Genomic DNA, 17,972 nt, shown 5'->3' on the forward strand with positions numbered 1-17,972 from the left:
GCTACCACTCCGGGTCAGAGTGGACTTGGGAGCAATGGTGATTAAGGGGTAACTCCACTTTCCCTAATACCCAAGTCCTCCCGGACCTGAGATTCACCACCGGTTGCAGTTTAAAGTCATACCCAGGACATACAATTAAACACTGGAGCGTCCATCATACAAATCCTTGTGTATGATGGTATTGTAGAAACTATCACGTATGTGAATGAGTGTATTAATATAAACCTATGATTCTCAGAGCTGCTGGTATAGAAATTTAATCCACACCAATCAGAATGGATGTACTATAGGGAATATTTTTGTACGGTCATTATACAGTGCCCTCCACAATTATCAGCACTCCTTATGAATATTATTAAAAAGGGTTAGTAAAAAAATCCATCTTTTGGTGAAACAGCTTCATCTCACACTGAAAAAAAAAATAAGAAAAGTCCAACCTTGAATTGAAATAAATTTATTCAGAGGAAAAACAAATCCGTCATCAAAAAATAATTATTTATCAAAACCACATGTGCCACTATTATTGGCACCTCTGCATTTAATATGTTGTACAACCTTTTGCTGGTAAAACTGCACTGAGTCTTCTCCTATAACATTTTATAAGGTTTGAGAATGCAGAGCAGGGCATCTGAGACCATTCCTCTTTACACAATCTCTCCAGATCATCCGGGGTCCTCGGCCCTCTCTTGTGCACTCTCCTCTTCAGCTCACCCCACAGGTTTTCAATGGGGTTCAGGTCAGGGGAATGAGATGGTCATGGCAGAAGCTTGATTCTGTGCTCAGCTCATCATTTTTGTGTTGATTTGGGCATATGCTTCAGATCATTGTCCTGCTGGAAGATCCAGTGATGACCCAGTTTTAATTTCCTGGCAGAGGCAGCCAGATTTTGATTTAAAATGTCCTAGTATTTCATGGAATCCATGATGCCATGTACCCTAACAAGGTTTCCAGGGCATTTGGAAGAAAATCAGCCCTAAAACATCACAGACGTTTCACCATATTTTACAGTTGGGATCAGGTTTTTTTCCTGATAGTCATCCTTTTTATGCCAAACCCACCTTGAGTGTTTATTGCCAAAAAGCTCTATTTTTGTTACATCAGACCATAGAACATGGTTCCAATCAAAGTTGTAGTAGCATTTCTCAAACTTACGTTTGTGATTAACTGACAGAAAAGGCTTTTTTTTTTTTCCCCGGCAGACCTTCCAAATAATCTGTTGTCATGGAGGTGGCATCTGATGGTGGTTTTGGAGACTTGGAAACCTCAAAATTTTACACTGTAAAAAATGATTTGTTGTTTTAACTTAAAAAAGTTAGTGTCCGGACTGCCTTAAAATTTTGAGTTCATTGAAATTCATATAGTGAGTTAAATTGTTTGCCTCACTGTGTTACCTTACTATATTAATTTCAATGAGCTCAAAATTTTAAGGCAGCCCGGACACTAACTTTTCTAAGTTAAAACAACAAATCATTTTTTACAGTGTACTTTTTCAAGTAATTCACCAACAGTGACTCTTGGGGATTTTTTTTTTGCCTCTCTTACCCTCCTCCTCACTATACGTGGGGGGGGATTTAAACTTGGGTCCTCTTCCAGGCAAGTTTATTACAGTTCCAGTTGGTGTGCACTTTTTTGTTATTGCCCTAACAGGAGAAATTGACATTTTCAGGCAAGTACGGTAGCTATTTTTTTATAGCCATTCCCTGACTTATGAAGGTCACTACACTTCTCCTTCATTTGGTTTGTGTGTTCTCTTATCTTTCCCATGCTGATGGATGACTAAGGGAATTTGTACTCTGTGTAACCTCATAGTTGTACCCCAGTTAATCAGGAAGTCTTGGATTACAGCTTGAAAGTTCCTATACACTCCAATTAACTCAGAAATGTATCATTTCAATGGTGCATGCTTCAGTTACATTGCATTCACTATAATTTCCAGGGGTGGCAATAACAGTGGCACACGTGTTTTTGTTGAAAATAATTATTTCTTGAGGGAATTTTTTTTTCTCTGAATAAGTTTTTCAATTAAAAGTTGGATTTTTCTTGTTTTTTCAGTGTGAGATGAAGCAACTTCACCAAAAGGTGGACTTTTTCTAACCCTTTTTACTCATCTTTACAAGGGGTACCAATAATTGTGGAGGGCACTGTGTGTTGTTCAGTATATTAAGCCATCAGCCCTAACCCCTTTTTAACAGGATGGATGATGATGATGATGATGATGATGATGATGATGGTTTAACTTTTTATTCCATTTGTCAGGGGTCACTGGAGAGCATTTGGAAACAAAATCATTTGACATGAGTAATGGAGGTTGGTTTCTTCAAGTTGTATTTGTATTCATCACAGTCTGAATGCTGGTATAACCATACTTGTTGTTTTCCACAGATGTGTCTGAGTTGGTGAAGTTTCTGCAAGATATCCGTGAAGGAACCCTCGTGTTTGTGGCATCTCTTGATGATCCAGCCACCAAGTAAGAGCATTCATGCTGTATCTCCTTAAATCACTACTCCCTCTTGTGATGACTAAATCAATAACAAAATGAGAGGCTACCCCATAATGTTATAAATGTACTGCTAGCAAATCCCTGTCTGGCTTTTAATGAGCACATATGTTCATCTGATTTAATGGCTAACTGATTTGTGACTTTCAGGTTGAATGATGAGGCACGGCAGTTGTTTGAGGAGCTGGGCAGCACAGCAATAAAAGAGCTCGCTTTCAGAGACACCTGGGTGTTTGTGGGAGCCAAAGGAATACAAAATAAGAGCCCATTTGAGCAGGTAGGACCAGCAGTTAAGAAAAAACACAACTATAAAAAAAATTGCAGCCAATTAAAAACAACTGAGAAAGTGACTCAAATAAATTTTGTATTTAATTCACACAAAGACCAATATTCATTTATAATGGTTGTTTTTGTTTTGCAAGAATTAATTTAATTCCAGGGTGGCACGGTGGTGTAGTGGTTAGCACTATCGCCTCACAGCAAGAAGGTCCTGGGTTTGAGCCCAGCGGCCAACGAGGGCCTTTCTGTGTGCAGTTTGCATGCTCTCCCCGTGTCCACGTGGGTTTCCTCCAGGTGCTCTGGTTTCCCCTATAGTCCAAAGGCATGTAGGTTAGGCTAATTGGTGGCTCTAAATTGACCGTAGGTGTGAATGTGAGTGTGAATGGTTGTTTGTATCTCTGTGTCAGCCCTATGATGACCTGGCGACTTGTCCAGGGTGTACCCCGCCTCTTGCCCATAGTCAGCTGGGATAGGCTCTAGCTTGCCTGCGACCCTGTAGGACAGGATAAGCGGCTACAGATAATGGATGGATGGATAGTTTAATTCCAGTTTAATCAACTGGGGCTTCACCCTGTATTCTTCTCCTGCTACAACCCATTTTTTTTTCTTTTTCTTAATTTATTCTTTTTTTAATGTAACATATATGACAAATCAAGCTAAAACGTTTTATTTAAATATTCCATGAATGATATCAACCTGTTGTTGATTATTGATTATTTTCCTATAACCACACACCCCATCATGTTTTAAAATGTCCTTATACCAGTTAAAAGTGATGTCACTCAATGGGAAGTATGCACTACAGTATGTACTTATTCATTCCTTTCTAGATGGATACAAAATAGCTAAAAAGAAATAGCTGCACAATATTTATTCTGTTATTAGAACTATAACATACACCAATCAGCCATAACATTATGACTACTGACAGGTGAAGTGAATAACATTGATTATCTCATTACAATGGCACCTGTCAAGGGGTGGGATATATTAGGCAGCATGAGAACAGTCAATTCTTGAAGTTGTTGTGTTGGAAGCAGATAAAATGGGCAAATGCAAGGATCTGATCAACTTTGACAAGGGCCAAATTGTGATGGCAAGATGACTGGGTCTGAGCATCTCCAAAAATGGCACATCCTGTGGGATGTTCCCAGTATGCAGTGGTTAGCACCTACCAAAAGTGGTCCAAGTAAGGACAATCGGTGAAGAGCTACTGTAGCTCTTCCCACAGAAGAGCTAATGCTAGCACAAACTGCTGAAAAAAGTTAATGCTGGCTAAAGGTGTCAGCATTAACATTTTCAGCAATTTGTGCTACTGTACTGTGGCTCTTTGAATGAGATACTTAAATAATATTGGTTGGCGTTGAGTGGTATATCAGATATTTCATTCAGCTAGCATGATATTGAACGAGTCAAAGACGAGTTCAATATCATTCTAGCTGAATGAAATATACCTGATATACCACGAAAAAAAGCCAACCAATATTATTATTATACATACACATTTGATGGAGCAGTTATAGATTTTACAAAAAGTTAAGAACAGGTGGGTTACTTACCAATATCTTTACTGCAAGCACTGCCAGCAAACAAAGAAATGCTTCTGCACATGAGCAGCAGAAAACTTTCTTATTGAATATTTGCATCAGCTCCAACGTGTGACGTCATGTTGTCTTGACAAACATACAATATTGTAAACCATATTAAACACTCATTTTCCATTGGGTAGAATGACGTAATACACATAGGATAAGCGATATGCTAACAATATTGCATGTGTCAGAATGCAGGCACTTACAGATGCAGGCACAGGGAAGACTGCGGTAGCGCAAACTGTCGGAGGTGTCCAAATCGGTGTTTAGGAAGCGAAGTCAGTAAACTAGTGAGGGTTGGGTGATCAACAAACAGGACAACATAGAACGAGTGATAAGGCGAGGTCGAGACAAAACAGAAACAAGGTCAATACACTGGAAAGGCTATCGGAAAACAAACGGCTCAGTAAGAATGGGAGAGAACACCAAACAATACTTCACAATGGGCTGGTTGGGGAGTGAGGCTTACAGTGGTGCTTGAAAGTTTGTGAACCCTTTAGAATTTTCGATATTTCTGCGTAAATATGACCTAAAACATCAAAATTTCACACAAGTCCTAAAAGTAGATAAAGAAAACCCAGTTAAACAAATGAGACAAAAAATATTATACTTGGTCATTTATTTATTGAGGAAAATGATCCAATATTACATATCTGTGAGTAGCAAAAGTATGTGAACCTTTGCTTTCAATATCTGGTGTGACTCCCTTGTGTAGCAATAACTGCAACTAAACGTTTCCGGTAACTGTTGATCAGTCCTGCACACCGGCTTGGAGGAATTTTAGCCCATTTCTCTGTACAGAACAGCTTCAACTCTGGGATGTTGGTGGGTTTCCTCACATGAATTGCTTGCTTCAGGTCCTTCCACAACATTTCGATTGGATTAAGGTCAGGACTTTGACTTGGTCATTCCAAAACATTAACTTTATTCTTTTTTAACTATTCTTTGTTAGAATGACTTGTGTGCTTAGGGTCGTTGTCTTGCTGCATGACCCACCTTCTCTTGAGATTCAGTTCATGGACAGATGTCCTGACATTTTCCTTTAGAATTCACTGGTATAATACAGAATTCATTGTTCCATCAATGATGGCAAGCCGTCCTGGCCCAGATGCAGCAAAACAGGCCCAAACCATGATACTACCACCATCATGTTTCACAGATGGGATAAGGTTCTTATGATGGAATTCAGTGTTCTTCTTTCTCCAAACATAACACTTCTCATTTAAACCAAAAAGTTCTATTTTGGTCTCATCCATCCACAAAACATTTTTCCAATAGCCTTCTGGCTTATCCACGTGATCTTTAGCAAACTGCAGACGAGCAGCAATGTTCTTTTTGGAGAGCAGTGGCGTTCTCCTTGCAACCCTGCCATGCACACCATTGTTGTTCAGTGTTCTCCTGATGGTGGACTCATAAACATTAACATTAGCCAATGTGAGAGAGGCCTTCAGTTGCTTAAAAGTTACCCTGGGGTCCTTTGTGACCTCACCGACTATTACATGCCTTGCTCTTGGAGTGATCTTTGTTGGTCGACCACTCCTGGGGAGGGTAACAATGGTCTTGAATTTCCTCCATTTGTACACAATCTGTCTGACTGTGGATTGGTGGAGTCCAAACTCTTTAGAGATGGTTTTGTAACCTTTTCCAGCCTGATGAGCATCAACAATGCTTTTTCTGAGGTCCTCAGAAATCTCTTTTGTCCGTGCCATGATACACTTCCACAAATGTGTTGTGAAGATCAGACTTTGATAGATCCCTGTTCTTTAAATAAAACAGGGTGCCCACTCACACCTGATTATCATCCCATTGATTGAAAACACCTGACTCTAATTTCACCTTCAAATTAACTGCTAATCCTAGAGGTTCACACACTTTTGCCACTCACAGATGGGTCATTCCATGCCAAATCAACAAGAGGTTATGCTCGACCATCTCAGATTTCAATGAAATTTGGAGGGCTCAGAGATACTATTAAAAGAAGTTAATCCCCAAAACTTGAGCTTCCTATCACCAGTAGTTTCAGAAATACAGGCATTTGAATTTTTCGAATATTTTTGTTTTTTGCTCAAAACATACATATTTCAAAGTGCAATATAATCTTTATTATGCAAGATAGAAACCTAAAATTTTGCACAGACTCAATGTCTTGTACTACAAGCTTCAACTTATAATTTCAATGGTCATTGTATATTAGATGGTGATTTTAACAAGGAAATTAAAAAGACAAATTTGCATTTTTTGCATTTTTAATTCATTCTGGAAGCTTGCCTGTGGCAGTAATGCTTAAACTAAGAATGTTATTCAAATCTACACAGAAATATCTACCAATTTCAGTTTTACCAAGTCTCCACTATTCCTAGTTTGTCTTTAATAGCGTTTTGAAATTTGCCGATTTCTAAAACATGCCATTTTCAGTAGCAAGAAATCCAATGTGGGATAGCAGTTAGGAACTTGTAAATGTTTTTCATTAGTCCCCAAGACCCATATTTTATATTTCCAAATTTTTGTTCTGTGTCTCTCAAGTATTTTTAAACTACAGGGGTTTAAAAAATCCATTTTCACCAAATTCGAATTACTGATATATTTTCATATAACTGATATTTGAGGGTTAATAAATGCTTCAATAAGGCTCAAGTAGGTTAGGAGACATGTTTCTTCCTCAATTTTAAATAAAATTTCAATTAATGCTCAGTATTAATTATTTGTAAATTGATTTTAATCTAAGATTGTGTAACATTAGCAATCAATGACCAGCTATTGTGTACCAGTCAACAGCCAGCCTTATCAATATCAACACAGCACAATAGGTGACCTTTGATACCAGAACAGGTGGCTCATATCTTATAGTTTTAGAGTCTGTAAACTGCATACTTGTTCAGATAACATTATATTGGTTGGATTATATTAAATACATTGTAATACAGAGCACTGAGAAAATTGACCAATGTTATTAACTGAATGTGTTTCTTTGCAAGGATTGGATATTTTGAATAGTTGACTAGGGAATTTAATTGTAGTTGCTTTCAATTTGAGATCAGTATAAATGAGTTTGTTCTTAGACATCTAGAAATAGCTGAACTTCCTCCCTGTTCTATAGGAATTGGACTAAAGAAAGATTCTGACTGCCATAAACTAACATATACAACAGAAATTGTAAGTTAAATACACTCTCTCAGTATAGTTTGGAGCAAATTTCCTAACTGCTATCCCACATTGGATTTCTTGCTACTGAAAATGGCATGTTTTAGAAATCGGCGAATTTCAAAACCCTATTACAGACAAACTAGGAATAGTGGAGACTTGGTAAAACTGAAATTGGTAGATATTTCTGTGTAGATTTGAATAACATTCTTAGTTTAAGCATTACTGCCACAGGCAAGCTTCCAGAATGAATTAAAAATGCAAATTTCTCTTTTTAATTTCCTTGTTAAAATCACCATCTAATATACAATGACCATTGAAATTCTAAGTTGAAGCTTGTAGTACAAGACATTGAGTCTCTCTGTGCAAAATTTTAGGTTTCTATCTTGCATAATAAAGATTATATTACACTTTGAAATATGTATGTTTTGAGCAAAATGCAAAAAATTAAAAAAAATTCAAATGCCTGTATCTCTGAAACTGTTGGGGATAGGAAGCTCAAATTTTGGGGATTAACTTCTTTTAATAGTATGTCTGAGCCCTCCAAATTTCATTGAAATCTGAGATGGTCGAGCATAAATTTCTCAGATATTTGTTGATTTGGCATGGAATGACCCAGATATGTAATTGTGGCAGTTCGGAGTTGGTGGGTGGAGCACAGAGGACGGCAGGACAGAGATAAGGTTTGACAGAATGTTTTTATTTCTACACTTTTCAGTCTAACAATCAATGTGGACTTTTCAGACACACACTCTCAGCGTCTGGGTCAGGAAGAGCTTCCCTCCGCTCTCGCTCTCCCTCCTTATATAGGGCGCGGTCACTGGGAAGACACACAAACAGGTTAATTGCTCTCAGGTGTAGTGATTCTGCCACTTACCTTCCCTGACTCCGCCCTCCTGTCACAGACCGGCGCTTGACCACGCCCCCGCTGCCACATACCCCCGTCCGGCCTGCAGCCGACTCCCCCCCCTTGACAGGAGAGGAAGTCTGCCACGACCATCTGCGCCCCCGGCCTGTGGACCACCTTAAAATTGAAGGGTTGGAGTGCCAGATACCAACGGGTGATCCGCGCGTTGGCATCCTTCATGCCACTGTGGTGGAGCCACTGGAGGGCCGCGTGGTCCGAACAGAGGGTGAAAGGGCATCCCAGCAGGTAGTAGCGGAGGGCGAGGACCGCCCACTTGATCGCCAGACACTCTTTCTCGATAGTGCTGTAGCGCCCCTCACGCACTGACAGCTTCCTGCTAATGTACAGGATGGGGTGGTCCTCCCCTCCACCTCCTGGGACAAAACCGCCCCCAGCCCTCTGTCCGACGCATCAGTCTGCAACATAAAAGGGAGAGAAAAGTCAGGGGAGTGTAATAGTGGCCCCCCACACAGTGCAGCCTTTACCTCAGAAAAAGCCCGCTGGCATTGCTCCGTCCACTGGACCGGATCTGGTGCCCCCTTTTTAGTGAGATCAGTCAGCGGGCTGGTGACGTCCGAATAATTAGGTATAAACCTACTGTACGATAATAGCCAGCCAGCCCCAGGAACTGTCTCACCCCCTTTTGGGTCTTGGGCCTCAGGCAGGCCGCAATTGCTGCAGTCTTGTTAATTTGGGGACGCACCTGCCCGTTGCCCAAGTGGAAGCCCAGATACCGTACTTCCACCCGCCCAATCGCACACTTCTTTGGGTTGGCTGTGAGATCCGCTCGCCTCAGCGACCTAAGGACGGTCCTTAGGTGTTCAAGGTGCATCAGCCAGTCATTACTATATATGATGATGTCATCAAGATAGGCAGCCGCATAGGTGGCGTGGGGCGGAGGACCCAGTCCATTAGCCGCTGAAACGTAGCGGGCACCCCAAACAGCCCAAACGGAAGTGTGACGAATTGGTGTAAACCAAACGGTGTGGAAAAGGCCGTTTTTTCTTGGGATAGTGGAGTCAAGGGGATCTGCCAATATCCCTTCGTTAAATCCAGTGTCGAATAAAAGCGAGCCATGCCTAGTCGATCGAGCAGCTCGTCAATACGAGGCATTGGGTACGCGTCGAATTTAGACACTGCGTTGACTTTTCTATAGTCCACACAGAACCGGACCGACCCGTCGGCCTTGGGTACCAAGACCACCGGGCTGCTCCAGTCACTGTGGGACTCCTCGACGATGCCCATTTCGAGCATGGTCTGAAGTTCTTCCCGAACTACCTTTTTTTTGTGTTCGGGTAGCCTGTAAGGGCGGCTACGCACTACCACCCCCGGGGGCATCTCTATGTGGTGCTCTATGAGGTTAGTGCGACCGGGCAGGGGCAAGAACACATCTGAAAACTCGGTCTGCAACTGGGCGACCTCCGTGAGTTGGGTTGGGGAGAGGTGGTCTCCACAGGGGACCGGAGAGGTACGTGATGCCAATGCCCCTTTTTGAACCTCCGGCCCCAGCTCCGCCTTCTCCGGAACCACCGACACCAAGGCCACGGGGACCTCCTCGTTCCAGAGCTTAAGCAGATTGAGGTGGTAAATCTGTAGCGCCCCACCCCTGTCCGTTCGCCTCACCTCATAGTCAACGTCCCTGACTTGCCGTGTGACCTCAAAGGGTCCTTGCCACCTGGCGATCAATTTGGAGCTCGACGTGGGCAACAGTACGAGTACCTTATCTCCCAGAGTGAACTCTCTAAGGTGCGCACCCTTGTTGTACAGGTGGGCTTGCCGTTCCTGGGCCTGCCGGAAATTCTCCTGAGTTAGGTGGGTGAGCGTGTGGAGTTTTGCGCGCAGGTCCATAACGTATTGAATTTCATTTTTGCTTTGTGAAGGTCCCTCCTCCCAATTTTCCCGCAGCACGTCTAGGATGCCGCGCGGCTTACGCCCATATAATAATTCGAACGGGGAGAACCCCGTGGAGGCTTGGGGGACCTCTCGCACTGAGAACAACAAGGGCTCGAGCCACTTATCCCAATTAAGTGCGTCCTCACTTACGAATTTTTTAATAATATTTTTGAGGGTGCTGTTGAACCGTTCCACTAAACCGTCCGTTTGTGGGTGATACACGCTGGTGCGGATCGGCTTAATCCCCAATAACCCATACAGTTCGCGCAGTGTCCGTGACATAAATGTAGTGCCTTGATCAGTCAGAATCTCTTTCGGGATTCCAACTCGGGAGATGACGCGGAAGAGCGCCTCTGCAATACTGCGTGCTGAGATATTGCGCAGAGGCACTGCTTCCAGGTATCGCATTGCATAGTCCACCAGAACTAATATAAAGCGGTACCCTCGTGCTGACCGATCTAATGGCCTGACGAGATCCATCCCAATTGTCTCAAACGGGGTCTTGATTAATGGAAGAGGGCACAAAGGCGCTTTTGGAATGGCCGCTGGATTCACTAACTGGCATTCGCGGCATGCCGTACACCACCTACGAACATCGCCGCAAATCCCCGGCCAATAGAATCGGGCCATTATTCGGGCTAGTGTTTTATCCTGCCCTAAGTGTCCAGCCATGGGATTAAAGTGAGCCGCCTGGAATACCAATTCCCGGCGGCTCTTCAGAATTAAAAGCTGCGTAACTCACTTTTTAGTTTGAGTGTCCTGCGTCACTCGGTATAACCTATCCTTCATAATTGCGAAGTAGGGGAAGGACGGGGTGGCATTTGGGTGGAGCGTTTGACCATTGATAACTCTCACTTGGTCAAACGCATGTCGCAGAGTCTCGTCTCGCGATTGTTCTAATGGGAAATCCGCGAGGGATTCCCCAGTAGAGAGAGGAGGAGCCGGCGGCTCCTCACTCTGACGCGGAGATGACGTAGACGGTAGAGCCCTGCACTCCCGCGGGAGTCCCGCGGGACTCGCGGGACCCGCCGCAAAGCAGTGCGGCGCGGGACAAATTTTGAAAGCTCATTGCGGGCGCGGGCGGGACCGGAAGTGCACATATGCGCGCGCGGGCGGGAGCAGGAGTGCACATATGTGGCGCGGGCGGGAGCGGTGATAAACTGCAGTCCCGCTAACTAAAAATGTGTTTGAAATAAAAATGTATAAATTATTAATTTATGTCTATCATATATAATTTTTATATAATAATAATATGTAATATGCAAATTTGGCCGTCCAATCAGAGGCGGCCAAATTTGCATATTAAAGGAAGGATTTCTGGGATAGCATTGAGTCAAGCCTATCGTCACTGTGTAACATGTCTCTCTGACTAAAATTGTATACTAACGCAAGCAGTAAATCAATTCACTTCTATTACTAACTCTGCTTTGCAATAAAACACACACACACACACACACACACACACACACACACACACCATTGCTACAAAGCAAGCCCATTCACTTTTTTATGCTGATCAGAGAATTGCAATGGTTTCTTCTATGATAAAAATGTGTGATTCGCGATTAAATATTTTAATTGTTTGATAGCACTAATTATTATTATTGTTATTAGAGAGAGTACATGCTGAATTCCAAAACAAGGTAAATAATAACAACATGAGCTGTAGATATTTATGCTGAAATCCACTCAAAGTAGGGGGCGGGGCACTATCACGCTGTCAAGACAAGAACTTTCCTGAGAAATAATGCGAATGTCTGCATCATGCGGGATTTGCGGGCGGGAGCGGGACAAAATATGGCAGGCGCGGGCGGGAGCGGGACTGAAAATCATAATTTTTTTGTGGGCGCGGGCGGGAGCAGGACTGAAAATCATAATTCTTTGCGGGCATGGGCGGGAGTGGGACTGCACAATGCGGGTGCGGGACTGAAAAATCCGACCCGCGCAGACCTCTAGTAGACGGCTCTGCGACAGCTGCTCCCGCCAAAGCGACACCGGGACCTCCCCCTGTCAAATGGCAGGACCCACTCTTTACTAGGTGTGTCATTAAACCCCGAAATCCCGGCCAATCAGTCCCCAAAATTAAAGAGTGGGTAAAGCGAGGATTAACCGCCGCCTTCACTATAAATTTTTCCCCTCTGAAAATAATGTGGACCGACACCAAAGGGAAGTGGTGAACATCCCCGTGCACACACAACACCTTCACCCCCTGTGCTCCCCCCAGTGCCTCATTTTGAACCAGGCTTTGGTGAGTGGTCTGGTTACAACCAGAATCCACCAATGCCTGATATGTATCCCCTTGGATACTCACCGGTATGCGATACGCTCCAGCCCGATCGAGGGCGGCCTCTGGCGCGTTGGGGATCCGAACCACCGCGCCCACTTCCATTGCCGTGCACTGCTGTTGAAGGTGGCCCGGCTCCCCGCAGCACCAGCAAACCAGCCCGGGCTTTCCCTCTGCACTGGTGATCTGGGGCTCACTCACCTGAGGTGGGGGAGAGACAGACACAGAAGGGAGAAACGGGAGTGCACCGCGGGTGCGGCGGGCCAGCTGGGGTGGTGCCGGCCCCCGCCTCCGCGGTGGGGGAATGGGGCGAGGACAGGACACAGGAGGAGGGGGAGAGAGAGAGAGAAGAGGAGAGAAGAGAAGATGCCATCTGCTGTCCTGCCGCCGGGACAGCCGCCAAATGGTCCTCCGCCAGCTAGACTGCCTGATCCAGCGACGCCGGGCGATGGCACCGGACCCACTCCGCAGTTCCTGCTGGCAAGCGAGCGACGAACTGTTCCAGCACCACCTGGTCGATGATTCCCTCGGCGTCGCGGTTGTTGGCCCTCAGCCACCACCAGCAGGCGTCCCGGAGCTGCTGGCCGAACGCGAACGGCCGGCCGACTTCCTCCAAGCGCAGCGCGCGGAAGCGCTGGCGCTGCTGTTCTGAGGTGCGCCCCACGCGCTGGAGGACGGCCCGGCGGAGGTCCGCGTAGGCCAGCCAGCGGTCGGCGGGGAGCTGTAGCGCAGCCAGCTGTGCCTCTCCCGTGAGCAGGGGGAGAAGGCGTGCCGCGCGCTGCTCCATCGGCCACCCCGAGGCTTTGGCGACTTGCTTGAAGAGCGTGATGAACGCCTCGGGGTCGTCCTGCGGGCCCATCTTGGTGACGGTGAGGGGAGATGGGCCCGCGGTAGGAGCGCTGGTGGACCCCACCGACGCGAGGAGGTGCCGGAATGCCTGTCGATCTTCTTGTTGGGCCAACACCAGGGCCTCGAACCGCTGTTCTTGCTCCTTTCGGAGGGTGAGTAGCACCTGGTGCTGGCTTTGCTGGGCCGTGGCGAGGGCGTGGACCAGTTCAGCGAACGGGGAGGACTCCATGGGGCTGTGAGGCTGCTGTGCTCCAGATCCCGGGTTTCGGCACCACTGTGGCAGTTCAGAGTTGGTGGGTGGAGCACAGAGGACGGCAGGACAGAGATAAGGTTTGACAGAATGTTTTTATTTCTATACTTTTCAGTCTAACAATCAATGTGGACTTTTCAGACACACACTCTCAGCGTCTGGGTCAGGAAGAGCTTCCCTCCGCTCTCACTCTCCCTCCTTATATAGGGCGTGGTCACTGGGAAGACACACAAACAGGTTAATTGCTCTCAGGTGTAGTGATTCTGCCACTTACCTTCCCTGACTCCACCCTCCTGTCATAGACCGGCGCTTGACCACGCCCCCGCTGCCACAGTAATATTGGATCATTTTCCTTAATAAATAAATGACCAAGTATAATATTTTTGTCTCATTTGTTTAACTGGGTTCTCTTTATCTACTGTTAGGACTTGTATGAAAATCTGATGGTGTTTTAGGTCATATTTATGCAGAAATATAGAAAATTCTAAAGGGTTCACAAACTTTCAAGCACCACTGTCCAGTGACAGAGGGCTCTGTGGTTCTTGGTTGTTGTAGTTCAGGGTGGCCATGTTTGAATGCTGTTCTCTGAGCCGTTACTGACAACATGCTGTCAAACCAAATGAATGAAACCCTCTAGAAGGGAATAGAATACATGTTTTTATTCCATGGAAAAAGTGTCCTGTATGTATAATAATCAGTGTTATTCACTTCACCTGTTAGTGGTCATAAGGTTATGGCTTATCAGAGGGGTGGGATTAAAGAAGTTTTTACTTCAGCCCACTCCTTTTCGGACATGTAAACTCAAAACTGCTTAGTGCATCCTTGTTTGTATTTTTGTCTTGTTTTCTTTTGTTTTGATTTTGATATATTATTATTACCTATATTATTTAAGGTTTATTTTCTAATTTAGTGGCTTTTTACGTGTTTTTGTTGCAAATGCTGGTTTGTTTTTCTTGTTATCTGCTTATTTATTCATTGTTTGTTTACATGTTTGAAATAAACTATCATCATCATCAGTCTATAACTTCAAATGAAAACTGAATGAAAAATTAAAACTGAATGAAATTTCTAACTCTTTACTGTCCCCACAAAGGTTTAAAAATGTAGATGACTTTTTTAAATACAATAAAATATTCATTTAGCATGTTTACATTGAATCTGTGTCACAAAATACCTTTCTGTTTCCCTTTTTCTCTCAGCAAATGAAGAACAACCAAAGTAGTAATTTCTACGAGGGCTGGCCGCAGGCTTTGGTGCTGGATGGCTGCATTCCTGTACGTGCCCCCCTAAACAATGAATCTTTCATTTGGTCATCAACCATCATACAAGGAAATGCACAATGAACTTCACTACTGACTAAACCGGTTCAATCAGACACATGGATCACTGAACAGTTTCTTATTAATAAAAGACTTTTTTTTTTAAGAATTCCAGCTGGTAATACAAAGTGAGCCTCAACACAAATGTAACACTTCTAGGACTGTAAAAGGAAAAACTTTCATTTTTTCCATTAAATATGTAGAATACTGGTTATTATGTATCAAGAATAAAATATATCAGTCATGACTGTACCTAACTGTTGCATCCTAGCCATAAACCCTCACATTTTTATATGTAAAGTGTTGATTTTATATGTCATTAAAACATGTGTCTGTTGACCAAAGGCACATTGTCCTTCATGGATAAACTTATCGTATTGAAAAACATGCCTGTAACTGGTGTACGAGAGTGCTAGTGTTATACAATTATGAATGCTTGTTTTTGTCTTAGATTTCTAATACATCTTTGCCATAATTTAAATAAAGTATGGTACATAGTTGCTGTGAAAGTCATACCAAGCTTATGATTAGCATTTTGGATTTTTTTTGTTGTATGTTTATTTCCACATGTAACAGTTTCCCTGATGTGGGTGGAGTACAGAAGTATGGCAGGTGGGAGATAATGTTTACACCCATGATTATTTAAGCTTTTCAGCTTCACTTGCTCACTCTAGGACACACGCACGTACACACACACAGAGTCGTGGTCTCAGGGGCTCTCTTCCCTGCTCTCCCCCTCCTTGTATGCTCCACCATCACTGCAACAAACACACACACACACATTAATTGACAACAGGTGTAACGACTTGACCACTCACCTTCCCTGACCCTGCCTTCCATTCACAAACTGATGCTTGGCCACGTCCCCGCTGCCATATACCCCCACTGCCCAACTCAGCCTGGGGAGCCATACAGCCTGCAGCAGACTCCCCCCCCCCCCCGATGGGACAGGAAGTCCGCCACCACCACCTGCGTCCCCAGCCTGTGGACCACCTCGAATTTAAATGGCTGGAGGGCGAGATACCAATGGGTGGTCTGCGTGTTGCCATCCTTCATGTAGTGGAGTCACTGGAGGGGTGTGTGGTCTGAACAGAGGGTGAAAGGGTGCCACAGCAGGTATTATCAGAGGGCGAGGACCACAAACTTGATGGCCAGACACTCCTTTTCAATGGTGCTGTACTTGCTTTCATGCATTGAGAGCTTGCAGCTGATGTACAGCACAGGAAGCTCCTCACCCTCCACCTTCTGGGACAAAACAGCCCCCAGCCCTCTATCCGATGCGTCCGTCTGTAAAATAAAGGGGAGAGAGAAGTCAGGGGAGTGTAAAAGTGGCCCCTCACACAGTGCAACTTTTACTCTAGTGAAAGCCTGTTGGCACTGCTCCGTCCACTGGACCGGATCTGGTGCTCCCTTTTTAGTGAGATCAGTTAGCAGGCTGGTGACATCCAAATAATTAGGTATGAACCTACGATAGTAGCCAGCCAGCTCCAGGAACTGTTTCACCCCCTTTTTGGTCTTGGGCCTCGGGCAGGCCGCAATCGCTGCAGTCTTGTTAATTTGGGGACACACCTGTCCATGACTCAAGTAGAAACCAAGATATCATACTTCCACCCACCCAATTGTACACTTTTTCAGGTTAGCTGTGAGACCTGCATGCCTCAGTGACTCTAGGATGACCCTAAGGTGTTCCAGGTGCCGCGGCCAATCACTGCTATAATGATGTCGTCGAGGTACGCTGCCGCATAGGTGGCGTGAGGGCAGAGGATCTTGTCCATGAACCGCTCCCGGTGTGAACTCTCTAAGGTGCATGCCCCTGTCATACAGCCTGACTTGATGTTCTTGTGCTTGCCGTAAATTCTCCTGGGTTAAGTGTGTGAGGGTGTGGAGTTTTGTGCACAGGTTGAGAACATACTGAATTTCGTTCTTGCTACGTGAAGGTCCCTCCTCACAATTTTCCCATAGCACATCCAAAATGCCAAGCAGCTTACGTCCATATAATAACTCAAACGGTGAAAAACCTGTGGAGGCTTGTGGGACCTCTTGTACTGCATATAACAGGGGCTCGAGCCATTTATCCCAATTACATGCATCCTCACTTACAAATTTCCGAATTAAGTTTTTGAGTGTCTGATTAAACCATTCCATTAAGCCATCCATTTGTGGGTGACAGACACTGGTGTAGATAGACTTAATTCCCAATAACCCATACAGTTCACACAGTGTGCATGACATCATAAATGTAGTGCTTTGGTCTGTCAGGATTTCTTTCAGAATCCCAACCTAGGAGATAATATGAAAGAGCACTTCCGCAATACTGCGTGCTGAGATATTGCGGAGAGGCACCACTTCTGGATATTGCATTGCATAGTCCACCAGAACTAAAATAAAGCGATATCCCTGTGCTGACCAACCTAATGGCCCAACGAGATCCATACCAATTCTCTCAAAAGGGGTCTTGATTAGAGGGAGAGGGCGCAAAGGCACTTTTGGAGTGGCCATGGGATTTACTAATTAGCACTTGCGGCATGCTGCATACCACCGACGGACATCCCTGCAAATCCCTGGCCAATAGAACCAGGCCATTATTTGGGCTAGTGTTTTATCCTGTCCTAAGTGTCCAGCCATGGGATTGAAGTGAGCTGCATGGAATACGAGTTCCCTACAGCTCTTTGGGATTGGCAACTGGGTTATCTGTTCAGCGGTTTGAGTGTCCTGCGTCACTCGGTACAACCTATCCTTAATAATAGCGAAATATGGGAAGGCCGGTGTCACGCTTGGCTGGAGAGTTTGACCATTGATTACTCTCACTTGATCAAACGCATGATGCAGAGTCTCATCTCGTGACTGCTCTAATGGGAAATCCTCAAGGGAATCCCAGAGAGAGGGAGGAGGGGTGAGCTGCTCCTCACTCCTCGTATTGCCCTGGTGTGGTGCTGACATAGACAGCTCTGTGACAGCTTC

At 44.7% G+C, this 17,972-nt stretch overlaps 1 protein-coding gene across 1 annotated transcript in view; it reads left to right on the forward strand.

The window, feature by feature from the left end:
- Nucleotides 1–15,355, forward strand: part of LOC132896522 (protein FAM3A-like) — a 39,382-nt gene extending 24,027 nt beyond the window's left edge. Inside the window, exons 7-10 of the mRNA XM_060937423.1 lie at nt 2,257–2,307; nt 2,383–2,467; nt 2,648–2,774; nt 14,892–15,355. Of these exons, the coding sequence (XP_060793406.1) occupies nt 2,257–2,307; nt 2,383–2,467; nt 2,648–2,774; nt 14,892–15,035 (407 nt within the window). The 3' untranslated portion in view covers nt 15,036–15,355. The remainder of the gene's footprint in view (nt 1–2,256; nt 2,308–2,382; nt 2,468–2,647; nt 2,775–14,891) is intronic.
- Nucleotides 15,356–17,972: the final 2,617 nt, after the last annotated feature.

The sequence above is a fragment of the Neoarius graeffei genome, chromosome 13, assembly GCF_027579695.1.
Source record: "Neoarius graeffei isolate fNeoGra1 chromosome 13, fNeoGra1.pri, whole genome shotgun sequence".
Classification (NCBI taxonomy): Eukaryota; Metazoa; Chordata; class Actinopteri; order Siluriformes; family Ariidae; genus Neoarius; species Neoarius graeffei.